Source organism: Anas acuta, chromosome 5, assembly GCF_963932015.1.
Source record: "Anas acuta chromosome 5, bAnaAcu1.1, whole genome shotgun sequence".
NCBI classification, from domain to species: domain Eukaryota; kingdom Metazoa; phylum Chordata; class Aves; order Anseriformes; family Anatidae; genus Anas; species Anas acuta.
In genome coordinates this window covers 35,711,026-35,736,560 of record NC_088983.1, presented here as the reverse complement: position 1 = coordinate 35,736,560, position 25,535 = coordinate 35,711,026, and the positions used below count along the sequence as shown (strand labels likewise).

Genomic DNA, 25,535 nt, shown 5'->3' with positions numbered 1-25,535 from the left:
AGAAGGTGGCACAGGTACTGCACCCAGCCTGCCTGGAGGTGGTGGGGGCCATGAAGTAGCTTGGCAGTGAAGAGGAATTAGTGCATTTTTTAAAATTTTATTTTATTTTTGCCAGGAATCTTCAATTCAGGAGAGTCACAAATGTCATCCCGGGGAAGAGGAATGCTATGTCATCTTTTTCACTGTACTTATAGAACCTGGCAGCAGTGGTGAAAGATTCACAGGGTAGTTAAAAGCTCCTCGGATTGATTAATACAGACCTACTGTGCTATGGGGATGTGTGCGCTGAGCAAATGAAAACTAATGGCTTGAAAGCCAGGGTTTATATGTTCAATTTATTGCTCTGTCATCCGTTATGTGAATATGGGGAAGTCACTTAATTTCATTGTGATTTAGTTTACCATTTTGTAAATGAAAATAATATTTGCCTCTGTCACAGATGTGCAACTAGTTCTAGCTCATGCCTTCACTAGTGAAACTGCAGTCTGGCATGGATACTTATTAGGTCAATTAAAGGAGCTGCTGTCATATGAGCATTATGGTGTAACAGCAGTGTAGCAAAGCATAGCAGCATTCATAATGCACGTGGCATATATGGCTATTTGCAGTAGTTGAGTGAGGGCATTGTGGAGTTCAGGATAAAGGAAACACTGCAGGGGGATTTTTGGACTATGCTGTACTGTGTGGGTGCATGAACTCGAGCTAGCTAAGTCAGGAGTGCCTCAGATGCTTTTTACATTGTAATTACTGAAATGATTTGGACTTCATTTGCATCTGTAAAGGCTATACGTTGCTGAGATAAACAGCTGGGCAGTGAAATCATAGTATATTGCATAATGTCCTTGAAGTACATGGAATGCAACCAGGGCTGTTGCATGGTGCCACATCTTCAAAAGCACCTGTGCCTTTGGGTAGCAAATTTCCCATTTAATTTTATGCAGGGCACTTGCAATTTTCCATCCTCTTGAGAATGAACATCCAGCAAGAACTCTCAGCACTTTGGGATGTTTTAAATGAGATTGCACAGTCACCGATCAATGCAGGAGTGAATTGGTTGTTATATCAACTTGCATTAGACTACTTGAAGAGAGTTTTATTTTACCAAACTCCATTTGGCACAGGGAGCTTATGTGGAGTGATTCTGAAGTGGGAATCTAACAGGTACTGGGGTATTTATTTTCTTATTTTAATATTTTGATTTTCTTGTCAGCCCATATTTGAGCATCCATTAGCTTGTACTTCTTCTCATTTAGTTTTTCTTTTTAATCAATTTTATTTAGCTCTTTTCAACTTACTGGATATAGTGGAAACTAGAAAATGCAGTCTGTCCCCCAGAAGTAGTTTACTGAGTTTGCAACTAATTTTTTCTATGGGGCATGAGATACAAGGCGCTTCAAGAGACAGTTTGTTTGATGGATGAACTTCGTGGACAGGATGCTCTTAGCACACCTTGACTGATCCAAAGAAGATGTTTTTTAAAAAAGGGATTTATATGGGAAGAGGGATTAGAAGTCTACCCTCAAGCATTATATTATCAGTGTAGTCAGTCATCTCGTTTTCCACAGTGAATGATTTTGGCCAAAAAGCTGGCATTGTTGCAAAACAACAAAATACAGCTTCAGCTCTTTCCTTTGCAGCTGCTCCTTGCAGGCTGATAGCACTGTATAAATACTGCAGTTGCTTGGGATCACCAATTCAGATGAAGATCAAAGTTGGGCTATGCTTCTCTTTGCATTTCTAAACTCGCATACTGCTGACGCTTATTTCAGTTGAATATTCAGCATATATTTGCTGTTACATTCTCTGCGACTATCCTTGGTAACAGCATGTTGGCTCAGAGCTTTTCCAAGAGCCCTTGTGCTCACAGCCGTATTTTTTATTATTATTATTATTATTGGAAGGTGGAATGATGATAGGTGGGCACTCCATTTTGTTCTGAATTCTTTGGAAGGAGGATGGGTGTATTGGAGCCAATTTCTTCCTTGGTATAGCATCATTCTGGTCCATTAAATCAAAAATAAATTTGGTACATGAGTGCCAGTTTTAACAATTGATTTCATAAAGGGAGATGTCTGCCTTGTTAACAAGCGATTCCTGTGTCAATATTCACCACCACCCATTCATCCTCATTGCACCTTTTCAGTTGTCTTGCTCTTCTTGTTTATCCCTCTGTCAAATAAAAGAAAGCTCTGAAAGTAGGAAACATCTTCCTTTTAAGTCAGCAACACTTCTAGCACATCTTGGGTGGACAGACCAGAAAACAGGTAGTGTTTGTTTCTCTCTCTCTTTTTTTTTTTTTTTTTTTTAATGGATTCATCAGGGAATTTGGGCCCTAGTCAGTGTCAGATGCTGAGCAAGTTCCTTTGTCTTGGCTTCTGCCCCTGGGTTTACTGGCTGTAATATCCAGTTCTAGACAATGTTTTTCATTTTTTCTAATATCTACAAATACCTGCAGGTATAGAAATATGTAGACAGAGTATCCAAATGGGGCACGGCTGCCTGGGGAAAAGTGAGGAAAGTAATCACCTCCTGCTGTCTGTCAAGAAGCTGTGTGATCTTCTGACAGGTAACTGAGACAGGCCACCTGTGGCTAACGTGGCACCTTGAGCGTGTAGTCATTTTATTAAAGGGCATACATAACCGGGAAAAGCAAGTGAGTGGTGACAAGTATGTAGAGAAAACAGCTGCTCGCATTAAATTATGCAGTGGGCTGAGTTTAAAAAGGTAGCCTGTCTATATGCAGGAAGCCAAGTGGCTTGGATCGCCTCATGTCTGAAGGCTAGCTCTGCCCAAATGAGATGGATGGCTGTGCCCGCAGTACGTGTCCTTGGCTCAGGAGCCTCTTCTGGCCACCAGATGGTATCTCCTCTGTGTCTTGAAGATATAATGGTGGGGGTTTTGGGCTTTTGTTGTTTTTACAATGAATGTTTTAAAAAATGTGAGATTGTTTTGCAGCCCACAGGGATAAGGTTATGCATCACAGGACAGGATGTGGTGTGGGGGTCTCTGAAGTTGCACAATTTCTTGGGAAACTGGTGGAGGAATGAGTAAGAAGTTGAGAGCCTAACCTCGCGTAGGATCGCCCCTACTGACTGTTGTGTGCAAGCAGTGACCTGTGTTCCCAGAGTGATGCCAGCACGAGTACTGGTTTGGAGCTCTCCAGAAGGGAGCTTGGGAGCAAGCTAGCAGCCAAGCAGTGCAAGTGGTCAGGAGCACAGAGCTTGCTCCCTGCCCTGGTGCTGTATGGAGATGTAGGTATCCCCACAGGATGTTTTAAGGCATGTTTTTCACTGGAAGCAGACATGCTGGTGTGTGCGTGTGTCAGCTGTGAGCTGGTACAGAGGGCAGAGGAATGGGGTCCTTGGGAACCTACAAAATTTCCCTGTATAAATAAAATTGCTTTCTCATAAACAAAGAGGAAGTTGTTTGGTCAAAAAGTAATAATATTGAACTTTAAGTGAGGTTGCTGGAAGTGTTTATACTTTGTTACTTAAAAACAGCAACAGAGTGAATAATGTTGATAGTACTGCAGAGCTCAGCACTTGTGGGGAGGGGCAGAAAGTCTGGGGATGATCTTCCACTGGGAAAGTATTTTCAGAGAATTTACTTGAGTTACAGTTTGGTTTCCAAAGCAGTCATTGGAAGGACTTTTATGTGCTTTGGGAACTGGACTTCACTGACCAGAGGCAGACCCCCTTGGCTGCTCCTCCACTCAGGGAGCAGCGCTGTGGTACCTGGAGTGGCACCAGACCCTTTACTCTGCTGACTGTGGGGTCGCTCCCTATGCAGGGATCCCCAGTCCCCCTTTCACTAGCACATAGCTCCTCTGTGTTGTCCTCTGGTATGCACGACTTGTTGCATCCCTACTTTAATGAGGTAACAGTTATCCAGGAGAAGAAAGGGAACCTACAGGTTTCCTTCTTCCCATTGCAATGATAGAGAGACTTTCGTAATGGATGGGAAATACCAACTTGATCTTAATGGGCACTAATTGAATGCAGGTTAACTGGTTATTTTTCCCTGTCTCTTCACTGCTGTCACTTTAATAACAAGATCTATTTGATCTGAATATTGAATCAAACCAGGCAGGGATTTTTCCTACTGGGTTCAGCAGGTGTGTGGCTATATGATTCCTCAGGCACTTGAAAAGCCATGTAGTCTAGATGTGTCCAGTAGCTCGAATGAAATTAGCAGGATATTAATGACGGGAAATCAATTTTTATTCTACGGTGGTGTGCTAAAGCTTCAAATCTCTTATGATTTGATGTTAGTAATACAAGTCAATGATAAGCTACTCTTGAAATACATTAATTAACTAGCACAAAGGTCATTTCCACTTACTGTTACCCCAAATTGCATATCAGCTGAGCAGTGCTGATAGATATTTACATAGGGATTCATGTACCAGATTCTGTTTTCTAGGATTAAATTTGTGCAGATTACTCAAGCAAACCATCTCATTTTATCTCAGATGTGCAAGAAATGTTTGCAACTGCCAATTTTGCCTATTAAGTTGACAAATTATTTATTAAATGAGGATCAAAGTCTAAATATGATCCTGTATAGGTTTGTTAAACCCAGGTGATATTTTCAAGAAATAGTTTGCCTTGCAGAATTTCTTCTAACTTGGCATTTCTTCTCTTTCTGTCTCCATTATCTATAAAACCCAGAGTCAATAAGGACTCATAGATGGGGTAATTTCTGTGAAGCAGATGGGTTTTTGTGCCTATAAGAGTTTTCTTGCAGCAGTCATTTGCAGTAGTCAAGGTATTTTAGAGCATGAATGGAAAGCTGTTAATTTATTGCTTAGTTTTTATCACCGAATTTACATATATGCTGAGATAACATACTGATGGTATTTCTGCCTGAAAATGTAGAGGTTGTTGACTTTGAAATTTTGTTATTAAACTCCTGTATCAGAAATTGTAAAGAAAACCAAAAGGTTTTCTTGCTTTTCAGAGCAATATTTTATTGGTTATTCTAGTTTAAATGAGTTCACTGATTCCTTTGTGATATATAGGAGCTATTCTCTTTGCAGCCTCTGGCTTTGGGGGGAGTTTGAGGAGCCTGATCAGATAAGAGGGAGATAAAGCTCACCACAGTTCAGTACGTTTTGTCTGTGGCTGCTTATCTAGTCCAGCATGATTATGTTTCTCCAGAAAAAGAAGAGCTATTATAAAGAATAAAATAATAAGAAAATTTGAAAGAAAAAAAAAAAACAAAAAAACAGAGCCAAATGCATCCTTTCCTTTTAGCATCTGTGTCTTGATATTTTTTCTGGAGGTTTTAGTTTAAGGCTTCGTAGGCTATCTTACCCACAAACAAAAAGTTACAGACTACTGGTTTGCTCCTTGTGTGTGTTCGAGTCAGAGAACATTTAGCACAAATGGTTTTCAAGTGTTATTACTTGCTGATGTGGAGTCTAGATTACTGCAAGGATGGTTACTGTCAGAAAAGTAGCCATGGGATAATAGCATCTTTTTAACCTTCAGGGACAGTTTTATTTATTTACTTATTTATTTTGAAAACACACATATGGATTTTGGTTGCTGGTGTGTGGATGTGTGCTGGTATGCGTTAGCCATTGGTAAACGGCCTGTAGGAGTGAGATGCTGACAGTGTTCTGAGGTAACAATTGGTGAGGATCTGTTCTGGAGACTGCATGTGTACTTTTAATTTTTTTTAAAACATAAATTAAATGTCAGTTTTCACCTTTCTCTGCCCTGCATAACAGAAACAGCCATAGAAGAAGGAGTTGGATTCTCTTCTGGTCAGTGCACCACAAACATTTACTTAGAAAGGCTCAGAGGGCAGAGGCTTTTTTTTTTTTTTTAAAAAAAAAAAAAAAAAAAAAAAAATGTTTCTGCTTGATTCTTGAGTACAGAAGGCTGGCATGGAGGAAAAATGCTGTTTTAAAAAAAAAAGTCAGTAGGATCTCTTGAAAAATTAGTGATGTGATTCTTTCCTGCTGGGGTAAGGGTTTTTTTGTTGTTGTGGTTTTTGTTTTTTAATATAATGTTTTTGAGTGGTAGCACTTATCAGTGCAGCTTTTTTGCAGTGCAGCAGGCCAAATAACGTTTTAAAATTCTGCCTGGGAGGAAGAGGGAAATTCCTGCTCTCACTGGGATCGTCATTACGACCCAGTGAATGTTTTGTTCTTCTTGGCTTCTTGAGCTCACAGGGATTCCTGAGTGGACTGTCTAGAGCTTTGCAAGACTTGATGTTGTTTGGATTATGGACATGTGTCCTCTTGGGGTATAATGAAACCACTGACAGGCTGCTCAGAGGCCACCGGTGGCTTGAGATGTTCCCGGCAGAGCCATCACCTGTGTTGGCTGGATATGGACAGGCAACCTCGAGGTGAATAGCTCAAAGCTATAAAGAATGACCAGTTCCCATGGTCGTTCTGTCTTTAGCTCTGCTCTTTTAAATTGTATAGATGGGGATGTGAAAACATATAGACAGGCAAAATAAACAGTCCAACTACCAAAGCAGCACAATGACTGCCAGGTTTAATTTCTGCCAAGGCTTTGCTTCTTTCCTGTTGTTGCCTCTCCAGTACTTGGTGTAATCAATTAACATCTACTCTTTATTGATGCTGGCCGCCAAATACATAACTGTTTTCTGCTGCCACTTGAGTACTCTGTATTTGAATATCAGGCTTTTTTTTTTTTTCTCGTTGCAGAAAAGCCAGGGAAAACAACTGTTTGAAGAACACACTCACTGCAATCAGTAAAAGTTGAAAATGGTTGCAAATAATATCCAGATTTGTCATTTGATTATGTGGCAGTGTAGTTTGCCAACACAGGGAGAGCTATTAAATATGGACTTCATGGTCCAGCTGCTCCTCTCCCCCCCTTAATTACCATCAATAGTATCTATTGGGCCTCTATAGCTTATATACAAATAAGGTTGGAGTTCTAAAAAAATCTAGAGTTCTTAGCTTACAGTGATTTTCATAGTAAGGTAGTAATCATAAAGGAATGTGCATAACTAAATGTTCTTCTGATTTGTTTGGATTATTCCTTAAAATTGAGAAATAAAAATTAGTGTTTTCCTGCATGCAAAGCTTACACGAAGTCCACCTATCTATATTTTTGTGCACAGTGAGTTGAGATCAGCAATAATGCCATACTTGCTACTAAAATAAGTGTGACAACCGAGGAAGGACACCCTGTCATTTTTCAGATGCATTCACACAATTTATGTTTGGGCTATAGGAAACTGAATTAACCATCATTTTATAAAGATATATAAATAAAATTATTTAAGACATGTTGGTAGTAAGAGGGGAAGATGCCAATTGTCTTGAAGGAAATTATTAACACTGTGAACCAAAATGAAAAGTATGAGTTTACCTTAAAATGCATCTCTACCCCTCCTGTTGCTTGTCTTGTTACACCAGAGTAGCTGAGAAGCTTCAAGATGCACCGTGGTGGGAAATCCTGAAGTGTCAGAAAAGATCAAGTGAGCTAGCAGTAGAACAACACCACAATTTGTAAACGAGAATGTTCAAAGTGAATAATGCAACAAGTGCACACAGCTAAATAATGCTGCAGAGGGCTCTTTGACTAGAAATTGGAAATTTCTTGTTTAAAGGGCACCGCTCCATTAAAAGTTAATTCCAGTTGTTTTCTTTTAAAATATGGATGATCTCAGATGTAATGTGAGGGGTAAACATGGTCTTTCCATAATGCAGGTGAAGCTGAAGCTTGGGTGACCTGATGAATGCTCTCAGCTCTGCCTTGGCTTGTCATTGCCTTCAGGAAGTTACAGAAAATCTCTACCTCATTAAACTGACTGCGGGTACAGAGCCTAATTGTTTAGCGCCTTCAAATCAAGACTGAGAAAGGCTGTGAAAATGCACATCAGTGTAAATTATCCCAAGTGCTGTAATTTAAAATGTTTTACCCTTCACCGTTTGTGCTATTTGATTTTTTTTGTATCTAATCATTATGCTTAAAGAATGTATTCCATTTCCTTTTTCGCTCATGACCTGGGACAACAGGGCAATGTCTGGGCTTCTAGCAAAAAACAGAATGGCAGTAGAGTATAATTTAGAAGAACTTTAATAGGAGTTAAAGTTAATTGTTAAAATTAACATCCTTTAAATTTAAAATAGTGTCTAAACTGGTCTGAACATCTGTTATATGTGTGTATTATATGCTGAGGCATTTTGTCGCCTTTGGAAATGTGAGAAGTCTCTTCTCCCTATAAATGAGGGAGGTGGCTTGATGGTGATTTTGTTTTTTAAGCAAGGAGTCTGTAGGTCAAGTATCCATGTATATATTTCAAGCATATTTCGACATTTCTGTCTCAAATTTTAATAAAATATTGGTACTTCCAATGTTAAAGCACCTCTGCTCATGGAACAGCTGTGGAGCTGGTGTCTACAAGCGGTGGTGTTACCCCCTTAGGCCGGTGAGGGCTGTGACATGACTCCATCTCGTCTCCTTGCCTCCTCTAACATGCAACTTGTCAAATGTGCTGGTGGGAGAAAGTTTTAAAATGTAGCATTAGATGTAGGATGTAAAGCATCATCCCTGCACTGCGACCATATGATTTTTTTAAAACAAATATCTTTGGCTGGAGCCTGGCATGACCTGGAGGAGATAAGACAGCGCTTTCCGTGTGCTTTTAGAGGACAGTTGAGCCTGGTGGTTGGCCTGGAGCTTGCTGGCTGTGTGATGAGGAGAAGGGAGCAAAGCTGCTTGCTCTGCACTCGTCCTGGAGAGCAGAGGGCTGAGGGATGGTGCTGCCACTGCCTCACCAACCTCCCTCTGTGGGCTTTCTGCTTGGCCCTTGAGGCTGTGGCTTGTCCTCGCGTTTTAGTGGGGTGTCACTGCAGCTGAAGTCCAGAGTGTGGTTCCCCCATATTGTCCTTGTTCCTTCGTTGCGTGTCCTTCACGTGCTCCCTGCAGCCTGGGGTGGCTCTGACTTCTGTTCTTGTCCCCACAGCCCCAGCAACGAGAAGCAAACATGGCCCAAGCACCTGCTGACCCTGGCAGCGCGGAAGCTGCGGACCCTGAGGAGAGCTCCCCAAACATGATCGTCTACAGAAAGGTAAGGAGCGGGAGCTGCTTACAGGAGCCTGCTCCTCGCTGGCTGTTGGCTCGTGAAAGGATCCTTGTCCCTTCTGAAGACAAAGCTATATTGCCATCTGCTTGGATCCATATCTGAAATATTTTCAGTTAAGTAGGTGTTTTGAACTATAGCATTTGAGAGCTCGGAAGTATTCCATTCAGTGGAAGCATTTATGCTTATTAGTATAAACTGGTTGATTAAAGACTTATAATGATGTAACGTGAAAACCATAACTTCTTGTGAAGGGCTGTGATGCAACATTATTAAGTATTGTTCAAGTTTACTGAATGTAGCTAAAATAATTGTACATGCTTCTAAGCTTTATCACACTAAGCCTAGAGCAGCTGGCGTGTAACAACCTTCTCATATGTTTTTTCTATTTTTCAAATTGCACTTGTTGTTACATAATTTACAGTTTGATTCTTCGCAGGTAGATGTTATTACTTCCTGTTGCATTGCTTAAATTTAAGAGAAGCCTTTCAAGTGCTAGTGAAATATGTATTAGGCAAAGGTAAAATAACAGCAGTGCACAATGTCAGAAACCATTTTTTTCCACAATGATAAAGTGTCTTATTCTGAAGCACTCCAGAGGTGGTATTAAAGCTGAAGGAGAACAATCTATTTGCTAAGACAGTATTTTACTCTGGGGTAGGTTAATATATTATCTATGAAATTGGGTCTCTGTAATTTAATGAAAGCATGTAAATATTCTTTTTTATTCAGTCTGCAGGATGTTTCTTATGTAGCACGTGGAAGTGCTGGATAGTTCCGACAAAAGTAAAATCTCTTGTGTGGCTCAAATAAGCTACTATTCTGTTAACTTGGGAGCTACAATGCCAGCTCAAATCAAGTATCCATATGTAGTACAATCCTGGGTTAATATATATATAATAATTTTTTTAATCATTTCTACACCTTAGCAAACAGCTACAGATAACTAAAATGTGCTGGGTATGCATCATACTGTTTTTTGCTTGCGTGACTGCAATCTTGATGACTTTCATATGCTGAGAAAATAATTTAGGTTTCATACAAGAGCGTGAGTTGTTTAAAGTGTTACTTTTTGATAACCATGATTTTGGTTTAGTAGCTGCATATTTGGTTTGGAATCTGGAATTGTTAACATGGGAAAATTTTCTGGGTAATGTGTAGGCTTGTTTGTTTTGAATGTGTTATGAACACACTTCGGCTGCTAGTTTGGAAGTAGCAGTAGCTGGTTAGTCAGATTGTCTTTCTAGAACCTGTTCGCTGAGAGGTCCTACAGCAGCAGATGGAAGCAGATCTGGGACATGAAAGGAGTTTCTGGTTGCATGGTCTAGAATTAGGGCACTGAATTTCTTCTGCAGAGAACTCATTTACCGATGTTTGGAAACATTACTTATTTTGTTTGACTGTGTCTCAGTTTCTGTTCATCTCATGGCATTTCTATTTAAGGATTTCTCCATTTCTTTGCCTGTTACTGTTTGACTATTGTCACTATAGAATAAGGCTTGCGAATTTGGTGTCACAAAAGGGGAGTGCACTTATGCCATTTGATTCCTCTCTCCATACCGGTGTTCCCTAGATGTCAGTATTATCGGCCCTTTGTAACACAGTCATCTGTCAAAATATGTGGTTAGCTTTTACGATGGCATGCCCCATGCACTGTTTAATAATATGGAATTCTGTATTTTGAACAAATGGACATCTGTCAGTTTTTTGTGTGTGTTGAGGGTTTTCTTTTTTTGTTTGTTTTTCTTTCATGAGTAAGGTTAATATAAACTGTTTTTTGAAAAAACGTTTATTTCTATTGGTGATTAACTTTCTGAACCTAATTTACTATTGGATATTAGTTATATATTATGCATCAATTATATGTCCCTTAGTGTTGAGAAACCATATGCAAAATCTGAGAGAAGACTTCATTCTTTTGATTATCTCTACTCTCTCCAAATGAATGTTTAGCTCTGCATCTCTAATTTCTTTTCAAATGGCTTGATTACTACTAATGAATGAGAAAAAACACTGCACTGGACTCCCGGAAATACACAACACAATCTGCCCACATACCATACAATTTAGAGTTGGTATCAGTTGGGTCATACAAAAAAGAAAAAAAGTTTTGGTTCTCATGGTAACAATCCTAAGATGTCAGCTCTTAGTGTCAGCTGTTCTGTTGTTTGCCATAGCTGTCATGCCCCTAGAGGTAGGGTTTGTTTTTTTTGGAGGGGTGTAAGGTGGAGGATGGTGATGGGGGAAGCCCTACATGTACAGCCTCAAATTGTTCATGCTTTCTTTACTGAGGCTCACTGAAGTCTCTTTGAAGCTCAAAAGTCATGAGGGTGATTGTGGTAGCCTGCCTTTCTTTACAGTTACTGGCAAGAGATGTGTGCATTTGAATAACAAGTCAGACCTTAGATGATGGTGAGTGCCCCTTTGGAGCAACCTCTGTCTGTTTTGTTTATGGAAAATAGCCTAGAACCGTCTGTTCTCTTTACTTAGGTACGTAAAGCTAAGTGGAATGAATTTTGGCCATGCAGAACAAAATAAACTAATTTATTTTGACTCCAATTAGTTTGTGATATTCTCTATGGACTCCTGCAAGCAAACTGACTCTTAACTGCTTTGATTGTTACAGCAGATGGTCTCAATGAGACATGTCTTATTTTCTTCTACCTTCAGGGTTAACCTTTTGGGGGCTGATATTTATCAAATTTTGAGGCATGTTATTTTTGAATGCAAAGTGTTCCGTGTTGCCCTGCTGTTCTGGAAGACATCTGTGTGTGAATTAGTAGTGCAGGTGCACTCATTAGTGTGAGTGGTGGTGGGAGTGTGATTTACCTCACCCTACACTTGTTAAGTTGAATTGTACCCTAAACTACGTGAGATGTACTGACTAGGTCCCTACTGATTTTACTGGATGATCTGACATCCAGCTTCCAGGTGATTATGTTATGCGGTAGACATCTATAATTAGGTAAGCTGCGTTCTGCTCCTAGGATTTGGGCTGCCTTGCATCTCCCTGTGTGTCTCAGTACTTGGTCCCCAGCTCCAAGCTGGTTATAGGGCTGTGGGTAGCATTGCCACAGGGGCTCTGCTGTCGTTTGTCTTTGTGCGGCATATCGATACGCAAGGGAAAATGTCAGGGTGCCCCCAACATTGCATTGCAGTGTAAGTACTGCTCTCTGTGTAAAAAGTCAGAGATGTGTTTTCTTTGGTCTGTCCACATCTGGAGAAGATGCTGATGTGTTTTGGATTACTACTGGAGGAGTGGTACACAATACCTGAAAAGACTTTGAAATGCACTAACCTCCTCTTCATGCGAGCAGATCTCCCTGCACAAGGGCTTTGCAGGTGTGAGCAACATCCCAGTCTTCACTGCAGTCTGTGAGCATTGTGTGGGTGCCACAGCACGGAAGAAAAACATGCTGTGGAAAGCCAGTGAGAGGAGAAAAACACACTCCAAGCAAACGGTAACAGAAAATACCAACTCATTGTAAGCGCCTGTCACTATGCTTTGAAATTGAGCCACCCTTGATTGCTTTTCTGGCTTCCAGGCCCTGTTCACTCTGTCCCAGGGGCCCTTTGGCTTATTATTCCAATAATTCTGGGACTGAAAGTTCACCTTCTCCAGCCTCTAACAAAAAATGAACTGCTCATGGACACCTTCTGGCACTACTAGACAGCTCATTACCAAAACAGTTTGGCAAATCAAATCTCCTTAGAGAAAAGACTGGAAAAATTGTCATGTTGTTGAAAGAAAAAAAAAAAAAAAGGCAAAATACTTTGGGCTTGGCTGAATAGGATCTCAAAATACCAATAAGGAAGATTTGTTTAGGTATACCTGGGGACTATAACAAGAAGGATGAAAACACAGATGAAACAGGTAAGAGTTCATAAACTTCACTGTTGGAGATCTTTAGAGCTATTCTGAGCTCGCATGCTCTGAGGGATGTCAGAGGGTGTTGTCAAAGAAATGACCTGGGTTATGCAATGGTACGTTTCCATCTCTGCAGTTAAACTTTGCTGGACACATCTGCTATTTCAGTCAGCAGTTAGTGAGTTAACTCTGAGTTTCATGGTTACTCATCGTAAATCTTTTAAACAAGCAGGAAAATCTAATTTCCAAAGGCAATTACTGTTCTAAGTAAATATAATACAAACTTGCAGCTGCCACAAGATGCTTTCAGAAAATCTGAGTTGTTTTTTTTTTTTACCTTCAGTATTTGGCTGCATTATTTTCTTCTTAAACTCTCATGTAAGATCTGATTTATAATCATCTTAAGAAGAAGCAATCTTATGTTAGCAGCTTTTTTCCAGGCAGCTCCCAATGTTCCAGTCAAGGCAGATACCTGGAGAGTTGCTGTGAGAATGGGCCCAAGGTGGTGGTGGTGGGGGAAGGAAGAGCAGACGCTTGTGAAGGCAGAGTAGAAGAAATGTATAGACCACAAAGCAGAAAGATGGCAGAAAGGGGCTTTTGTTAAGATTAGCTTTTCCCATTAAAAACTATTATGCAGGTATTTGGACCTGATCAAAAAACAAGAGTGCTATTTGTTTGCTCTTAATTTGTGCTCAATAGCACAAACATTGATCTTAGTAGATCAATGTCCAAACAAGCAAAAGCGCACAAAACCGTAAGGGGATAGTCCAAGGTATGACTATGTGGCAAAGAAAGGAAAAGCTGCTGTGTGTGTAAATGAAATGATATCTATGCATGAAACTTTTATGTGTTATTAAATGAAAGCAGTCTGCAGCTTTTTGAGGTTTCCTGAGTCTTTCAAGGTTTGTTGGTGTTCTACTGAGAGGCAGCAGCTCATCTCTCTTGCACCTTGAAGTGCCACTGGATTCATTATTTGTAAGGATTTCTGTTTTTTTCAGAGCAAAACGTCTGTGCTGTTTACATTAGATATTGGAAAAACAACCCCTCACCTAAGAAATAGCTGAAAATATAAATGCCTTTTTAGGCATTTAAACTGCTGGATACTTTTGGCATTTTTTTAAATTCGTCCCTTGAGTTACATTTTCAAGATTTTTCTGAGTAGAGGCTTTGGGCCTGATTTTTGTACATGAAATCTGAGATTTGGACATAACTGCTTCTGCTTTGCAACTGGTTTTAAAACTTAAAAATCAGGATAAAATGCATGAGTTGATACCACTGCAGACTTATATGCTTCAAGTTTTTCCGAAGGATTTGCCTATGCAGATGGTAGACATTAGTTTAAGACATTTTAAGCAATTTTGCACTTGACATTTCCAAATTTCTACCCTTTTTCCACACTAAAAGCAATAACCCAGGATTAGATTAGGATTGAATTTGAGAGTATTTGTTGGTACTTCAGGAGTAGAAACACATCTTTTTTTATAAGTAACCCCCAAACCAGATTTGTTAATGTTGGAAAGTAAATTTAACCCCGGCCTTGTTAGCAAGATTAATTAATATGTGAGTTATGTGTCAGGGCAGCTTTACCTCTGCACTTCTGTATTGCACACAGAAAAGCAGGTTGCTGTCAACTTTTGTGTGCAGCCAAGGCACAAGAGTATTTGCAAGTATGAATTAACTATTACTTAAAAAGCTTGCTAATTTTTTTTAACAAAGTGATTTGTCATGTCAGTAGCTTCCGCTGCGTGGGGTGGTGCTAAGAGGAATTGCAGCAGTGGTGTCAAGTTCAGCCCTACAGAGACAGAGAAGCTGTGCCATGGGAGACAAAGAGCAGGGATGGCTGGGTCCAGTTAGGAGCAGTGGAAAAGAGAAGCCCAAGTACGCTGGTAAGTCATAGGAGAAGCATAGTCTGGTGCGTTGTGGTGATGGAGAAAACAAATAAAAGCTCAGTGTGTGTTGGAGAAGTGTATCCAGGGGTGTCAATAGCATTACACAAAGAGCCAACGATGGAGCCTCATCTAGGTCATGGTGTAGTCTTCTCTTGTCATCTCCTGCCTTAAGAGATCATGACCTGATTATACAGGATGGACTAGAAATGAGCAGCGTAGTTAGCTGAGCAAAGAAAGGCAGGAGACGTAATTACTCTGCAAGACTACTCTTAATTCCTAATTCTAAGAAAAGCGGAGCTCTGCAGCAGCCACTGCACGGAGTGCAACGAGGCTAACAGTTTTTAGGATGGATGTCAGTATGTTTTTGAATAGTACCATGTGATGTGGTTCCTCGCAAAAGTGGAGAACATAGTGAGCCAAGAAGTTGTTCTAGCCTTACATATGTACCTTCCTCAGTTTACCTTGGATGGGGGCTGGGATACCTGCAAACATGTTTTATTCATGCAACAGCAAGCAGTTTGCACATGTGATGTGCAGGTGCCACTGAACAGCACTAATGCCGCTGACCTTGGCTGTGGATGTTTGGGGAACCTTGGGGTGTGGCTGGGGACTGTGGGCCTGATTGCTGGTTAGACATGTATGAATGATCAGTTCTCTAAGGCATTAGTGTAAAAACATGAGAAATCAGTGCTCAGAGGACTTTAGAAGCAGATTTGCATCATTGTCTACACACAAATGAAACTGCCACGTAAGTGGCAGAAGTGGTTTGTTTTGTTTTGTTTGTTTGTTTGTTTTTTTCAGGTGGAGGCAATCCACCTACAGGGAGGGCTTGTGGGCACTTCGTAGTTTGTTGTTTCTGTCCATTTCTTTGTTTTGTTTTGAGGAAACAGCTGAGCCTTAGCTAAGGTTGAAGATCCAACTGAGTAGGTGGTGTGCAAAGTTAAAAATAAGGAAATGCATGTAATGTGGTAGGTAGACCCTCTAACTATTGGCTTTTTTCTCTTTTTATCTACACCCACATCCAGATGCACATACTTTTATGCTGTTGAGGTAATGAGGATAAACAACCTTTATATTTTTCCTGGCTATAATGGTTAGCATTATATAAAATATGTAAGTTACAAATGTCTCCATTCAAATTATTCTGCTTGCACAGAATAATTCCTCACATTTTTGCCCACATGGATCTGTCTGTCTGTTCTTGGAAAAGGTGGCCTTAGCTGTAGTGTATTGTGTCTGTAGTTAGGGATTTTGCTGATAATCCTGTAGCCTTTTCAATTTTTCTGTAGTTTTCTCCATATTCAGAGTAAGTTGTTGGATTTAAATTTGTTTATTTAGTTTTCTTTCCTCTCTGCCTCATCTTTTCTTTGTTCCTCTCTGTAACTGAAACAAACTGTCTCTTGCACCCATCAGAGTCTAATTACCGTGATCTATTACTTTAGCTGTTCTCAGAGGCAGAAAAAAGACGTGCCAGGACCAAAAGCTATGACAACTTCAGAGTGTATTTTTAGCAAAGCAACCAGTGCAATTTTAGAACATAGATAAAAAGGGAAGGTTCAGCTAGAGGGTAAGATTATCCTGTTCTAGCTGTAGTGTCTATTTGGTGGCTCGCATTTTTGGGAAAAAAAAAAAAGTTCCCTTCTGCCTCCCCCGAGAATCTTTCCCATGTTGTTGTCAGCATTTTAAGTTATGGTTTTGGAGTATTTTCATTATGTTTGATTTACTTTTGTATGTTGTTTTGGGCAAGATGCTCAGTAGAAGTGTTTTCTTTCTGCCCAGAGCTTTATTTAGTCATGGGATTGTTTCGTTTCACAACAAAAACTTAGAGAAAATAGTGCTGGAGAAACTGCACAGGTTGACAGTCAGTGTAAAAGTTCTTTTCTGGGGGTTTCTGTTGCAAAATAGATCATAGCAATGGAAATGGGTCTGCGGTTCAGTAGACTATCATCTTTCTTGTGACCAGGACTCAAACTGGGTGGCTCCTAAGTCAAAGAAAAACAAAATCTGAAATCTCCGTGTAAATTCAGTGTATTGGAGCTGTGTACTTGCACGTTCATAACCAATTCAGCCAGCCTTCCTTTCCAGTTCCAGGTTGTTATGTCAAGCACTATCTTAAAGTACACTGTGTGTACGTGGCGGGGCTGCGTGCCGTGTAGGGGAAAGCTGTTCACATTTTCACTGTGCTGGAAGCAAACTTGGGTTAGCCCAAGGCGAGGGTGACAGCGGTGCTAATGAAATGCTACAGCATGAACTCACTAGATCATGATAGTTGTAGCTATGCCAGGGGGCAAACATATATTCCTTGTTGTTCTCCCAGTCTTTTAGTCCCCATTATTCTTCTCTGCCCTCAGTTTTTCTTTGTTTCTCTATTTAATTGTGTCATTCCAAGCCCTTACTTCTTCCTTGTTGTTCTCATCAGGGAAAAACTGCTCAGTTCACGCAGTTCAAATCAAATCAGGACTGAAGTGGTTTATGTGTTTATTAGAGACATAATACACTAGCAATCAGTGAATTATATAAGGAGGATCAATATTCAGCATTACAGTGGATAAAATACAATACAGGACACCTACACAATGCTGATACTTAACTGAGGCTTCCCCAACGCCTGTCTGTAATTCCCCCCCCAAACAGTGCTTGCACACAAAGCTACTTGTCCCCAGTCATCCCAAGTGTGTGGGTAAGGGACACCCTGTCCCCATGGGGCACAGCCCTGGCCCTGGGTCACCCCCCACATCCCCAGGGTCCCTGTGCTGTTCCCAGCCCCACACGATGGGGGAGCCCCCTTCCTGTGGCAGGGTGCTCGGAAGCGGGGGTCCTGGTGTTCCACCCTGAGGGCTCTGCACACTGTAAAATGCAGTCAACTCAGTCGTTGCCATCTACTGTGTTGTCTGGGGGGGGGGGGGGGGGGGGGGGGAAGAAGTGAAATAATAATCAAGAAGCAACGATATTACCAGTTTTAGGGCACATGCCAAGGAGGGAAAAAATAGATTTACAGCAGGAGGCTTCCCCAGCTGATTGTAAAATCTGGTATACATGCCTGTGTGTGTCTGTAGATGTGAGAGTGTGTGTATGTGTATATATATCTCGGTGGTCCATGGCTTGATATCTACCTGGCGACCAAATAGTAAGGCTTAAAAGAACTGAGGAAATCCTTCTACTTCCTTTTGCTTCTGCCTCTAGCTCGAGTCAGCCTGGCTTTGATGATAAATTCATGAGAACTGTAATGGGGAAAAAAATGCAGCCCATCTTTCTACACCTATCGAATTGCATGGCTGCTTTCTACTTACTACGTTAACATATATCTATATATATATTTGTTGTCCCCTAAGAAACCTTCATAATCACTGGGTTTTACTGTTGCTGACTCTCGTGGTTCTGCCTCTGAGACTCGCAATGCTTGGCGCTTCACCAAGTACTAAGATGAAAATAAAGCATGAGTAGTTTTGGTTATTACAGTTTTGAAGGAATAAATGTTCCCCCAGAGCTCTGGAAACTGGAAGGCACTTCACATTAAAACAAAGCAGGATCCTTTTTAAGTACTCTTTGGCTGTTTGTTCTTTTGTTGCTCTGAATAGCTTGAATTGCCAGCTCTTACCTCTATTAATCATGTCTTTGCTCACTGAGGTAAGAAATCTTTAGAAGAACTGGTTATGGTGACCCACCTGACTTCTTTCAAATTCAGTGATAGAACACGGTGGAAGTCAGTCTTCTTCCATCTCCCGTATCTGCTCTGTGTATGTCGCAGCAGATCGGAACTGTAGGTCCGCAGGAGGTGCAGTTAAAAATTTAAAATTTTGCCATTAGTAGTAGTAAATATGGTCTTGTTTTTTTCTTTTTCTTTTTCTTTTTTTTTTCTTTTTTTTTTTTTTTAGACAATACGCAAACACTGTCTTTTCATGTTAGGTTCTCGTTGCTGCAGGAACAAGGCCATTCTTTTGTACGAGGGGGGAAATGATACTAGACTCTTCTCCGTGAGAAATGCTGCACTTTCTATTGCATTAATGTCAAGATCTACTGATGTTTCTGCTGGCCATGAGTTAATCTGCTCAGAACAGGTGTCAGTGCGATGTTTCAATGTCTCTGGAAGCCAGAAGAAGAAAAATTGCATGACCCACTATACCAGCATACTTACGGAAGGAGTAGGGACTGTAGGTAGTGTTTTATATCTCATGTCCTGATTAATAAAATATCACTTCAGAGGATTACAAACTTCTTTCATAAGGCTCTGAGCTAAAGTTTGAGTGGGAAGATTCATTTCAATAAATAGAATTACATGTGCAGGACCATGAAAGTATGCAAATGAAGTTCCATTTAAAAACTCATGTTTTCCATCCGAAGACATTTTGAAGCACTCTTTTCATGAGAAGCTGTCATACCATGTTCCAGGGGAAGCAATTACTTTTATTCTTCTGTTTCTTTATCGTTGTTGTCATATATCTCATTTTTTTCTTCTTTCCTTTTCTTTCCCTTCCCAAAGTTAAATGATCTGAAGGAAATTGACCAGTTAACCAGATGCTGAAATGCAGGGGTCTACTTAACAGAGGTTTACTCATTCTTGAGTGCAATGGATATTTTAACTCAAAGCCTTAGACATTTCTGAGGGAGGTGGAACCCATTCTGGTTTTCTATGACATTAAAAGAGCTCGTTAATGGTACCTCATAAGGACGTGCTTGGATTCTGTATTTTGGGCCATAATTAGGTGTCTCTAAAGGTAAAGTGATGCATGTTTGTGGCATACACGAGAAGAAATGACAAAGCATTATATAATCTTTTCAAATGCCTTAACTGAGAGTAGAATGAATGGAAAAGGTAGGAAGAAGTATCTAGTCAAGGAACACATTAATTATTTAAATCTGTTTCCTGGTTGGTGTTGACTTACTTTCTCTCTCAATTTGGTCATAGCTACATTTTTGTAAAAATGTGCTTCTGTGAGATTGAAGTTAAATAGAAATGGTTCTGCAGTTATGTTTTTAAAGTCTAGATAGAAATGGTTCTGTTTACCAGCATCTTCAAGTGTCTAGTGCTGCAGGGGTAACTTTTATTCTTCTCTACCAGTTATTTTCAGTTATGTTTTTCCCCTTTTGATGAAAATAGGTTAGGTTTTTATAGCACATTAAGAATTTTCATCCTTGACTCCTACCATTTCACAAGTTTTTCCCTCATCTCTCTCATTCATTGTGGGTTTGAGCAAGGAAACCTGGAACTGGAAAACTCTGGAGCACAATTCTCCTCTGCTTGTTGACATGACCATAACGGCGGGAGATGTTCTAGCAGTGTTCCAGACAAAGAGAATATTTCATTCACTGGTGCTGTAATTAGATGCCTTTCCCCATCAGTAAATCCACACAATTTTGTTAAACACGGGCTTGTAACTATGTACAAATTAGCTCATTCAATAACTTGCACAAAATGTCACATAAACCTTGGCAGCAGTGGCTTCTTGTCACTCGCGCTGCTCCCCGCTGGGCTCTTAATGGTAAAATTAACTGAAGCTCTGTTAATTATATTTTTTCCATGCATGGAAAAACAGAACTACAGCAATGGTACTACTGTTATCTGTTTGTACACTGAATGCAGTTCAACCATTGGGTTGTAACTGGAAAGTTATCTGTACAAAAACAACGGCTAAAACCACATTTTTAATGTGTGTGTGTGTGTATATATAGATATATATATAAATATATATAACTGTTCTATATATATAAAATGTGGTTATATATATACATATATATATATATACATATATATATATATGTACATACATATATTTGTAATGTGAAAGCATCTGTTCATTGTAAACACGGAGCCTGAATGGCTTTCCCTCGGTCCCAATACCAGGAAAGGTGACCTATTTCAGTAGTGATTTCTCTGAAAGCATTTTTGACTGGAAAGCACTTGAAACAAGTGAAGCTATAACAAGTTTTACTTCCTGAATGCAAGAAAGAAACCTCTAGTTTATTTTTCAACAATAAAAATGGTGTTTATGTTGTTGATCCAGTCCTTAGAATCACCAGTTCTCTCCTCCTCCCACTAGAGAGATGTTTGAGAGTTTCAGGGCATGTAGGGGAGACCTTGACCCAAGCTTGCACAAAATTATGAGAGCTTGAAAGTTTTGTTGTAGTGGCCTCTGTTAAACTGTTCATTGTGAGCGTATGCCTCTGACATTCAGGGCTATTTGCAGGAAAAAAAGAGGATTGAGAGAATGCACCAAAAGTAGGCAGAAAGACTGTTGCAGACAGCCGGTAAGTGAACTGGAAGGGCAATGTGTTTTGGAGAGAGTTTAAACTCAAGAAGATTGCTTTAAGAAAATGGCATTTGCTGACCTAGAATTGTAAGGGAGATTTAGAAGTGCTTGAAGCAATTCTTCAGTAGTCTTAAAAGTATCTGACTCCACTTACAGGCTGCACGCAAGCTCTAATTGTAGCCTGTTGTCCACATCGTTCTTAATTGCATAACCTTGATTTATTTGAGAAACATTTAGCCCCAGAATGGGGCATTGAGTCACCTCCTAGATGCATGCACACTGCAGTTATGTGCTCCTAATCCATTTGGCAGTGTCTTGATAAATTCCTGCCCCCCCCCCCCCCCCCGGTGTTTCTTTTGATGGTCTTACCGTTCTTCTGGTGTAACTGGTTGAAGTTGGTGGACATGAACTGAAGGCTTTGTGCCCTTTAGGCCCCAATGGTCTCAATGGCACTGAGATGAGCTACCAGGCAGAGCAAGAGAAACAACGGGGAGATGTGGCCGTATGCTGGAACGTACAGCTTGTGGTTGGGGACTGCTTTACTTCACTGCTTTTGATGCATTTGGTTACAGTACTGAGGAAAAAGACTCAATGACCATGGCAACCTTTTAAATATGTCAAGCTGCAGAGAGGTCCCCAGAGACTTTCAAGGACAAGCAGCTGAGATGCTTCTTTCTCAGTGAATTATGAAAACATACAGGAATGGATAAACTGACTCTGTTATTTCAATTAGTTGCTCCCTAGTGTCTGACTTTTTTTTTTCCTGGTCTTTTGCTTATTATAGCAGCTGACCACCTTTCTGTGTGGCAGCTGTGATACTCCAAGAGTATTTTGGACAGGAGAAGTGAAATTCTTTGACTGGGAACCTGGCTAATAGGGGAAGAGATTGTAAGAAGACATGAGGTTGCTTTAGCTTCTAGGCTTGCATCTCACACCCAGACTTGTCCAAAGCGTAAGGAAATGATGACAGTTTGTCACCTGCTTGTGGGTCTGTTGGAAATTATTTCATGATGGTTATGTTTGTAGTAGGCACAAACTGCTGGCAAAGCCATGACCCCGGTCAACAGTGTCAGGCTGTTGCAGAGAACTTCTCTGGAAAACCAAAATGAAACAAAAATAACAAAAATAACAACAACAACAAAAAAAAAACACTGATAAAAGTTTAAATTTAATTTTTGTTGTTGTTGTTGTTGTTTTTTTTTCTAACTGGTTCTAGCAGTAAAGTGTTCTGTGGTTTCATTTCGGTACTTTCTTTTCTGATGTAATTTTGAAAAAAATAGAGCTGAGGTGTTGCAGTAGTGTGATTTGAGATGTCCAGAAAATAGCAGTTGGCCTGTCTTGGCTCTGATGGCTGTGGGTATGATATCCACAGGACCTGTCAGTCTTATCCTGTGGGAATGACCAGTTTAGAATGGATGTGAACACAGAGCTACCCCCGGCTCATCTATTACCACCCCAGAAGCCAGGATTTGTTCTGAAGGAGCTCTTCACAAATCCATTCCCTTTGGTGCTCAGCAATTTGGATAAAAACCACACTCAGGTCTTGAATTATCATCCAATTCTATTGCAGCAAAATTTGAGAAAAGCTCTTGGAAAGGTCAAAACTCAGCCCTAGATTGAGACTGGAGCGTGCTTGTGAGGTGCAGAAGGTTGTCTGTGTTGTTTCCATGAATGAAGCCAGAGCTTCACTAAGTACTGGCTGCTTCTAATGCCAAAACAAAATAAATAGACAGAAAAAAACACCCCAAGCCTAACCATGGGATCAGAAGGGACATTCCCAGCACAGGCTTGTAGGCAAGCATGTCGTATTGTTGAAAGGAAGGGCATTTGCCCTAGCTCTGAAATGAAGACCATCAACAAACATTTTAGTCCCATGATTGAGGTTTACTGATCAATCTTTACCTCCTTCTGATATCTTCAGGCCATTCAAATCACCCCTAGTTTCATTCACTGTTCAGGCAAAACAGTTTAAAAAATGAAAATGATTTTTTATGTAAAGTCACTGTGGTGTTACAGAGGTCTGGATGGCATTGTGATATCCCCAGGCTGCCTAAGGATCAGGTCTGAATCATCTTTCATGAATAATGTCTTCAAAATGTATTTGCAACTGGTTGATTATTTGATTAATTGGGACAGAGCCATCTCCCTGGACAGCGCACTGAGTACGGTTTTCAAGGATTTGGCCATCACAGAGCTGAAGTGGGCTAAACAAAATGAAGCTGCTGGTGGGCATGGTAACAAATGACTCATTAAGGGGATTGGTGATTGCAGGAAAAGAACTTCACTGCCCACAGCAAACAGCTGGCAACTGCTGAGAGCAGCGAGGTGACAGTGGCTGCTTCTACCCAGAGCACTGAAAGTTTCATCTGTTCTGTCTTTGGTAACCCAGTGACCTTAGAATCCATACATACTAAGACTTTTTTTTTCACCTTCAAACATCTTCTGAGCCTTCATTACTAATGCTGGAATCGGATCCAAGAAATGTCTTTACCTCCATGGAGTGCTCAGTGTACAAAACTTGACGTACTGCTGACAGAAGTGTTTACCAAATGGAAATCTGTATTATCGTCCTGGGTTCATGAGGATGAGACCTTTGAAAGAAACATCTTAAATATTTAATAAGAGTTGTTGTTCATTGTTAGTTTAGTAAGTTTGCAAACAGCTGAACAAATAGCTGAATCATTATCAAATGACTCTATAATTCACAGAGGGACTAAATGCTGAGAGGTACATTTGTTTGGGATTATTAGGATGAGAATTTATTATATAAAGAAACTTTTTATGAAGTCTTATGTTCCAGCTATCAGTAAGGAATTTTACGGAGTTCCTGGTAGCGTTTTTATCAAATCTGGAGATGGAGACCTAGAATAGTTCAGGTACTGGAATGCACCCACCCTTCACAATGCCTTGATTTAAATTATTTCACTACCTCACTGAGGACAGGTATTTGAGCCCAAACCTGTGACACTTCAGGTGCACGTTATCTCAGCTGGACTCCTGGCCTTTGTTGGCTCTTCCTCCTACCAGTCTTGACGTTTTATTTAGGAAAATTTTCCAGAAACGTCACAGATTCCTTCCTCTGTGCCTTCCAGCCTGAAAATGGAAATGTGCAGCAAACCATTTAGGTGCATGTCTGAAGCCACTCTCCAGATCTTGGCAGGTGCTGAAGGTCAGCTAATCAGGCAGCTAATCAAGGCTACCACTAATTGTTCACGCAGGATGGCAGAGAAGAGCTTGAAGCAGGGCAAGTGGTCCCACCTGTTGGAAGACCAATATATTGAGGAGAGATGAGTTAAAACAGCACATGAAGAGCCTCTGGCAGAACTGGTGCTCAGGGTGGAGTGGCAGAGGAGTGCTCTTCAACATCACATCTTGTGTTGGATCTGCCTCACCGTAACTTTTAAGATAATGCTCCCTATAAAATTGTACGTTCCTCTGTGGCATGGGTAATGCTTTTGTGCGCTGTCTCGCCTGCCCCTGAATGATGGAAGCATTTTTGCACTGAAGCAGGTAAAGCTCTCAGGATCTTCTCCCCTCCTCTTGTCCTAATTGCATACAGAGTCCTCTTTATCTCTTAGGTTCATACAGGGGAAAAAAAAAATTCTACATAGTTCCGTAATGGAAACGTAGCTGCCATCTATTGCTATGGAAATCAGGTTAAGTAAAAGCAGTGGCTCTTGGCCTGTTTTATTTCGGCAGGTTCCGTATTTGTGATTCTTCATTCTTGCTATTATTTTGGGTCAGAGCTTGGGTAGCCAGGCAGTGGGTATGAAATTCAAAATTTATTTTTTACACATTGTTGAAATAAAAGCTTCTCCTTGCTGAAAAATTAATTACTGAGTGTTCCAGCACCTTATAAGATATTTATATGTTCTCCTGAGTCCTGTCTCTTCCTGTTTCAAAGTGCTGTCTTGAGAGCAGTTCAGGCGAGAGAACTGCTCAGCTGCACTTCGTAGTCTTCCTCTCTGCCAAGGAGTCTCAAGATAGCACTCGAAAACAAAGAGACATACTCCAGGGAAAGTATGAATATTAGATCGCTCTGGTTTAATCACTTGGGATCCAGTGACCTCAATTTGCGCATCTTACGTTTTGGAGGTGGTGACGGTGCTGAGGCTGCTCAAAGTGTGTCTCAGAGTTGTTACATGTCAGGTGCTTGAAGGCATCTTAAAGGAAATCTCAAATGGTTACTGCTCCTCTGTTGCTCTGCAAGGTGTGCCCTCTGTATAAAGAATTTGATGACACAATCGGTTGTCTCTTATTTCATTGGCATTTTGTATTGTTCCCGTTTGTATTCTCAATAGGGGTTCAGAGTAGTTGGCCTTGCTGTCCCTATTGGAGTGGCAGCAGAGAACGGGTGTAGTTCTGGTGCCTCCATAGAGCTGCTGGGCTGAATTGTGTTCCTAAATTGTTTTTCAGTATTTGTGTGTTTGTAACCCAGATGTTAGCAGTGGCTGC

At 40.5% G+C, this 25,535-nt stretch overlaps 1 protein-coding gene across 10 annotated transcripts in view; it reads left to right on the top strand.

Moving 5' to 3' along the window:
- RGS6 (regulator of G protein signaling 6) overlaps positions 1-25,535 on the top strand; it is a 280,872-nt gene that overhangs the window by 19,402 nt on the left and 235,935 nt on the right. For 7 of the 10 annotated variants that reach the window (XM_068684076.1, XM_068684074.1, XM_068684073.1 and 4 more), the window contains one exon: positions 8,959-9,063. In XM_068684076.1, the coding sequence (XP_068540177.1) occupies positions 8,959-9,063 (105 nt within the window). Of the gene's footprint in view, positions 1-8,958; positions 9,064-24,368; positions 24,591-25,535 lie in introns of those variants that run through there. The other 3 variants (XM_068684081.1, XM_068684083.1, XM_068684082.1) reach the window with 2 other exon arrangements.